The sequence below is a fragment of the Cebus imitator genome, unplaced genomic scaffold (assembly GCF_001604975.1).
Source record: "Cebus imitator isolate Cc_AM_T3 unplaced genomic scaffold, Cebus_imitator-1.0 Scaffold469, whole genome shotgun sequence".
NCBI classification, from domain to species: Eukaryota; Metazoa; Chordata; class Mammalia; order Primates; family Cebidae; genus Cebus; species Cebus imitator.
The window spans coordinates 617,213-624,812 of record NW_016107784.1 but is presented as its reverse complement, the minus strand read 5'-3'; the positions used below and the strand labels follow the sequence as shown (position 1 = coordinate 624,812).

At 41.7% G+C, this 7,600-nt stretch overlaps 1 protein-coding gene across 3 annotated transcripts in view; it reads left to right on the top strand.

The window, feature by feature from the left end:
• Positions 1 to 6,528, top strand: part of C3AR1 (complement C3a receptor 1) — a 19,003-nt gene extending 12,475 nt beyond the window's left edge. Inside the window, exons 1-2 of one of the 3 annotated variants that reach the window (XM_017512307.2) lie at positions 2,003 to 2,035; positions 4,639 to 6,528. In XM_017512307.2, the coding sequence (XP_017367796.1) occupies positions 4,649 to 6,103 (1,455 nt within the window). In that variant the 5' untranslated portion in view covers positions 2,003 to 2,035; positions 4,639 to 4,648 and the 3' untranslated portion in view covers positions 6,104 to 6,528. Of the gene's footprint in view, positions 1 to 2,002; positions 2,036 to 4,635 lie in introns of those variants that run through there. The other 2 variants (XM_017512309.2, XM_017512308.2) reach the window with 2 other exon arrangements.
• The last annotated feature ends 1,072 nt before the right edge of the window (positions 6,529 to 7,600 follow it).

Here is a 7,600-nt window from a genome sequence, read left to right as displayed (position 1 = left end):
GTAGCTGGGACTACAGGCATAAGCCATGCTCCACTAATTTTTTGTATTTTTAGTAAAGACAGGGTATCACCGTGTTAGCCAGGATGGTCTTGATCTCCTGACCTCGTGATCCGCCGGCCTCAGCCTCCCAAAGTGCTGATACAACAGGCGTGAGCCACTGCACCGAGCCTACCATATATCTTTTTTTTAAATGTGATTTTTTTTTAATTAGTAAAAAGAGCATTGGCCTAAAAGTCATTGGACCTGAAATCCAAGATCCTCCCCCATAATGATTATGTGAAAGGAATCCAATTTGCTACGTTTCACTGTCAAACTTGAGAAATAAAAGCTGAGAGGCTGTAGGTTGGGTGCAGTGGCTCACATCGGTAATCCCAGCACACTCTGAGGCCAAGGAGGGAGGATTGCCTGAGTCCAGGAGTTGGAGAGCAGCTTGGACAACATGGCAAGACTCTGTCTCTACAAACGAACAAACAGTGACAAGAAAAAGAAAATGTAGAGAGGAGAGATGATTTCAAAGTTTTCTTTCAGTCCCAGCCTCCTAGGAGTCTAGCCTTCTCTCAACATTTTAGGAAGTTACCTTGATAGGATTTTAATATCTGAGTAGACAAGGCCATAAAAAGGGGAATAGGAATCATTTCTTCTTTTTTATTTTGTTGACTTGTTATTTAACTTCTGCTAATAAGGCCCTATGACAATATTTGGTTGACTCATCAGAACTACTTTCAAGTCACAAAAAAATATTTTGAGCCTCTGTAAAAATAAATGTAAAGTGTTATTATATCCAGTAAAAATTAGGAATTTAACAAAAAGAAAGTAAAAAGGGACAGCATGGGAATTACGGAAGAGGCCCAAGTAAGGATTAAATGCATATAAATTAGAATTTTAGATTTAATTGCAAAACAAAAAAAGTCAACCCCTAAAATGGGCATCTATCTATTCAAGTAATTTTTTTTTTTTTTGAGATAGAGTCTCACTCTGTCATGCAGGCTGGAGTGCAATGGTGCAATCTCAGCTCACTGCAAATTCTGCCTCTCCAGTTCAAGCATTCTTGTGCCTCAGTCTCCCAAGTAGCTGGGATTACAAGTATGTGCCACCACACCCAGCTAATTTTTGTATTTTTGGTAGAGACAGAATTTTGCCATGTTGACTAGGCTGGTCTCAAACTCCTGGCCCCAAGCAATCTGCTCCTCTTGGCCCCCCAGAGTGGGGATTACAGGCATGAGCCACTGCGCCCCGCCTGTCCACGTCATCTTTAACCTCGATGTCTCATAAGGCATTGTGTCAAACTATGTGAAACAATCACTTATAAATAAGACTCTTTTTTACCATCATGAAGTTTAAATCTAGCATAATAGATTAGACAGTCATTATAAGTATTATATAAGATAAAATGCATCATTGCATGCAGAATATGAAAAAAGGTTGAAACACACGAATGCACACACAAGTTAAGAAGCCGAAGACTTTGTGAAGGGCATAATTCTAGATGGAAGTAAACAGCATTAGCCATGGCATAGAAGATGGCATTACGTTGGAATGGTGAATTGTTCAGGAAAGTTATCGAGTAGGGTGCATTTACGAGCATGTTCCGAATTAGGTGAAGGTAATGTCACAGAGGCCAAGAGAAGAAAGTGTTAAGAAGTCAGTGTATCTAATGACACATTATATTATGGAAGGTGGCAGAGAAACAAATGTTTGGATTTGGTTTTTAGAAGTAATTTTAGCAGAATAATGGGGGCAGAATATACATTAAAAGGGTTAAGAAGTTAGTGGTCAGAACAGTAAGCCCCAAAACAAACCAGCACCCTTGAAAAAGAGAAGCTCTGCTAAATTAAGAGACTAAAGAAGAAAGTGCCATCTGAAATGGATGTTGTTGTGGACAAGCCAGCTCTAGCTTTATTTTTTTTTTTGAGATGGAGTCTCCCTCTGTCACCCAGGCTGGAGTACAGTGGCACAATCTCAGCTCACCGCAACCTCCACCTCCCTGGCTCAAGCAATTCTCCTGCCTCAACCTCCCAAGTAGCTGGGATTACAGGTGTGTGCCACCATGCCCAGCCAATTTTTTTGTATTTTTAGTAGAGATGGGGTTTCATCATGTTGGTCAGGCTGGTCTCCAACTTCTGGCCTCATGTGATCTGCCTCCCTTGGCCCCTCAAAGTGCTGGGATTACAGGCGTGAGCCACCACGCCCAGCTGATGAGCCAACTACAAAAGATGTCTTAGGGACAGTTGAACAATAATCAGATAAAAGGCGTGGCATGGTGGTTCATGCCTATAATCTCAGCACTTCAGGAGGCCAAGGAGGAAGAATCACTGGATCCCAGGAGTTGGAGACCAGCCTGAGCAACACAGCAAGACCACATCTCTACAAACAAAAGCAAAACAGATAAAGGCTAGATATTCCTTAAGGTACATATTGTGTAATGCGGAGACTGCTAATTGAAAAAACAAAAAATGTTATGTTTTATAAAAAATATGCATTTATACCCATGTTCATAGCTGTATAATTCACAATAGCCAAAAGGTGAAAGCAATCCAAATGTCCTCCGTCAAATGACTGGATAAACAAAATGAGGTATATACATACAATGGAATATTACTCAGCCTTAAAAAGGAAGAAAATTCTGACCCATGCCACAACATGGAGGAAGCTTGAAGACATTTTGCTAAGTGAAATATACTCCAGGCTTGAAAAGACAAATACTGGATGATTCCACTTAGATCAGATATCTAAAGCTGTCAGATTCTTAGAAACTGAAAGTAGATTGGTGGTTGCCAGGGGCTGAGAAAAGGAGAAAACGGGGAATTCTTTCATGAGTACAGTTTCAGTTTTGTAAGATGAAAAAGTTCTGAAAATTGGTTGTACAACAATGGGAATATGATAAACACTACTGAACTGTGTACTTAAAAATAGTTAAGATGGTAAATATTATGATACGTGTATTTGCCAATTAAAAGTTTTTTGTTAGGGTCAGGCACAGTGGTTTGTACCTATTATCCTAGCACTTTGGGAGGCAGAGGTGGGAGGATCGCTTGAACCTAGCAGTTTGAGACCAGCCTGGCCAACACGGCGAAACTCCGTCTCTACTAAATATACAAAAATTAGCTGGTGTGTCGCCCTGTGCCTGCAGTGCCAGCTACTCAGGAGGCTGAGGCACAGTCATTGCTTGAACCTGGGAGGCAGAGGCTACAGTGAGCCGAGATTGTACCACTGCACTTCAGCCTAAACGACAGAGAGAGTCTGCCTCAAAAATAATAATCATAGGCTGGGGGCAGTGGCTTATTCCTGTAATCCCAGCACTTTGGGAAGCCAAGGCGGATGGATTACCTGAAGTCAGGAGTTCGAGACCAGCCTGGCCAACTTGGTGAAACCCCGTCTTTACTGAAAATACAAAAATTAGCTGGGCATGGTGGCAGGTGCCTTTAATCCCAGCTACTGGGAGGCTTGAACCCAGGAGGCGGAGGTTGCAGTGAGCCGAGATGGCGCCATTGCACTCCAGCCTTGTCAACAAGAGCGAAACTCCATCTCAAAAATTATAATAAATAAATAAAGCACTGTGTCACATATTACAAGGCTTCTAGCCATCATAGTCCCCTCTGACTAAAGATACATGTACATAAATACACACACACACACACACACACACACACACAAACGTAAAGAAAAGGTCCTCATAATACAAATTGAGGTGCTAAAATAATAATCACTGACTAGTGAGTATATTTTTATTTTCCTTTTTGTTTGTATATATTTTCCAATTTTCTATGCATATTTTCTGCTTTTGTAATAATAAAACTCTTTTTCCCAAGTTACAAAACACAAATAAATAAGAAAGAAATGATGGGTGCTGTGGAAGTCAATGCAGAGGGCCAACAATTCTTGGAAAATTTGATAACAAAATGAGATGGAGTTGTATCTAAAAGACATCACTGAGTCTAGAGTACCTCTTTCTGTGGCAGTGAGTCCTCTGAAAATCTGGTGGGGGGAGTGGATGAAGCTACTGGCCTCAGAATGAGAATATGTAAAGTTAAAGTTTTGCATATCATTTTAGGTGGTGATGGAGCTTCCTAAAACCTCAGGTTAGATACTTCCAATCTAGAAGTTTTTGTTTACTTATTTAGCTTATTTGTTTATTTTCAAACACACTAAGTAAGGAAAGGAGCCAGTGGAAAAACCAAGATTGAAAGTTCAAGAACGTGGAGAAATTTTTACACTGATACAGACTTCCAGTTGAGACTGTGATTTTGATACACACATAAATCAATACGGTAGATTTAAAATTGTCTATCATAGGACTGGTGTGGTGGCTCATACCTATAATCCCAGCACTTTGGGAGGCAGAGGCGGGCAGATCACTCGAGGGCAAGAGTTCAAGACCAGCCTGGCCAACATGGCAAAACTCCATCTCTATCTGAAAAATAATAAATAATAAATAAATAATAAATAAAATTGTCTATCAGGGGATGCTTTTCTGTGGTCCAGTGTGAGGTAAAGGAAGGCAAACAAAAAAAGCGTGAGGGCCTTCATGGTTTTTCACGGTTCCACATCTTTATGTGGGAAGGTTAGAATCCTAAGAATATGTATAGATTTTCAAAAAGATACCATTCATATTAACATTTTTTTTTCATCCGTTTGCAGAAGTTTACCAATGGAGTCTTTCTCTGCTGAGATCAATTCAACTGACCTACTCTTACAGCCATGGAGTAAGCCCCCAGAAATTCTCTCCATGGTCATTCTCGGCCTCACTTTTTTATTGGGATTGCCAGGCAATGGGCTGGTGCTGTGGGTGGCTGGCCTGAAGATGAAACGGACAGTGAACACAGTTTGGTTCCTCCACCTCACCCTGGCGGACCTTCTCTGCTGCCTCTCCTTGCCCTTCTCACTGGCTCACTTGGCTCTCCAGGGAAAGTGGCCATACGGCAGCTTCCTATGCAAGCTCATCCCCTCCATCATTGTCCTCAACATGTTTGCCAGTGTCTTCCTGCTTACTGCCATTAGCCTGGACCGCTGTCTTGTAGTACTCAAGCCAATCTGGTGTCAGAATCATCGCAGTGTAGGGACAGCCTTCACTATCTGTGGATGTATCTGGATGGTGGCTTTTGTGATGTGCATACCCATGTTCATGTACCGGGAAATATTCACTATAGACAACCATAATACATGTGGCTACAGATTTGATTCCTTTAACTCATTTGATTATTCAGACTTCTATGGAGATCTACTAAAAAACAGGTCTTCTGAAAACATGGTTCAGCTGCCTGAAGAAATGGATGATAGGTTAGATCCTTCCCCTTTCCAAACAAATGATCATCCTTGGACAGTCACCAGTCTCCTCCAACCTCAAACATTTCAAAGACCTTCTGCAGATTCACTCCCTAGGGATTCTGCTAGATTAACTACTCAAAATCCATATTCTAATGTATTTAAACCTGCTGATGTGGTCTCACCTAAAATCCACAGTGGGTTTCCCATTGAAGATCACAAAACTAGCCCACCAGATAACTCTGATGGTTTTCTCTCTACTCATTTAGAGCTGTTCCCTAGGGCTTCTAGCAATTCCTTATATGAGTCTGAGCTACCACAAGATTTCCAGGATTATTACTATTTAGGCCAATTCACATATGACAATCAAGGGCCAACACCCATGGTGGCAATAGTCATCACCAGGCTAGTGGTGGGTTTCCTGCTGCCTTCTGTTATCATGGTCACCTGTTACAGCTTAATCGTCTTCCGAATGCAAAGGGGCCGCTTCGCCAAGTCTCAGGGCAAAACCTTTCGAGTGGCCGTGGTGGTGGTCACTGTCTTTCTTGTCTGCTGGGCTCCATACCACATTATGGGAGTCCTGTTACTGTTTATTCAACCAGAAACTCCCTTGGGGGGAGCTCTGATGTCTTGGGACCATGTGTCCATTGCTCTAGCATCTGCCAATAGTTGCTTTAATCCCTTCCTTTATGCCCTCCTGGGGAAAGATTTTAGGAAGAAAGCAAGGCAGTCCATTCAGGGCATTCTGGAGGCAGCCTTCAGTGAGGAGCTCACACATTCTACCCACTGTTCCTTAAACAATGTCGTTTCAGAAAGAAATAGTATTAGCACGACCGTGTGAAAATATGGAGCAGCCAGGAAGCAGGGGCTCTTAGGTGTGAATATTTCTAAAAGGATGAAGAGATAGGATGAGCAGGGGACTTCAAAAACTGTCAAAGAATCAATCCAGTGGTTCTTAAAGGGTGGCCACAGACTATTGGCATCGGCATCCCCTAGAAACCTGTTAGTAATGCAAATTCCCAAGCCCCACCCCAGACTTGCTGAATTGGAATCTCTGGGGGTTGGGGCCCAGCAAGTGCATTTAACAAACCCTCTTGTTTCTCATTAATGCTAACTGTAAGAATCATTGTAAAAATGAGTTCTATTTCTATCCCAAACTAAGCTATGTAAAATGAGAGAATTTACTGTTTTTAAATGTTTGATGTTAACTGTTTATTGATGTTTCCATCATTAAATTTTTCCTAAGCATTGTCTAAGTCTTCCAGATTCCATTTAAAACCATTTCTTCTTCTCTTACCTGAGTGAAAGATGATCACTTATTCTACAGCTTTGTTGTCGTGTGGTGTTGATGGTTTTAAATGCAAAGAAGGTGCAAAAAAAAAAAAAAAAAAAAAAAACCTGTGAAGGCAAGAAGCCATGAGTCTGAGTCTGGAGCACAGAATTATACAATGCCTGATGCTTGTCCTGGGAACACCCCTGGGTACAGGACATAGGAATTCTGAGTTTCCAGGCTGGGCGCTGTGGCTCACACTTGCAATCCCAGCACATTAGGAGGCCAAGGTGGGCGATCATGAGGTCAGGAGTTCAAGGACAGCCTGGCCAACATGGTAAAACCCCGTTTCTACTAAAAATACAAAACTAAAAAAAAAAAAAGGAATTCCGAGTTTCCAGTATTACAGCTAAATAACCATCCATTGCATGAAAATGGACTACTAATACATGTAAAAACTGACTCATGAAATGTTGTGAAACCTGTGGTTTGGGGAGTTCTGTTTATTCTATCTGCCTACTGGTCGACCACCTCTCTTCCATTCCTCTTCTTAAGCTACTAAATTTCCTTATTACTCCTCTGCCTGCAAACCTTCCGCATCAGACTTTGTGCCTCGAACAACCTCTAATTTCATTCAGATTCTAGTTACTCCTTTCCTCTTGCTCCATAATACTTTCTAACAAAGTATTATTTCAAGCGGAAGGAGAAAGAGGATGAAGCAGCAATTCTTCTACTCACTGCAACTGAGTACCCTACCAAGCTTGCCGTCACATTTTAAAACATGACTACAGGCAGAGTTCATGCCAAAATTACCAAAAATATCTTCTGGGTTTTTTTAATTAATCTTTGTCTTTGCCAAAGTAATATATGCACACAGTTTTAAAAGAATTTAGTAACGTCGCCGGGCGCGGTGGCTCAAGCCTATAATCCCAGCACTTTGGGAGGCCAAGGCGCGTGGATCACGAGGTCAAGAGATCGAGACCATCCTGGTCAACATGGTGAAACCCTGTCTCTACTAAAAATACAAAACATTAGCTGGGCATGGTGGTGCGTGCCTGTAATCCCAGC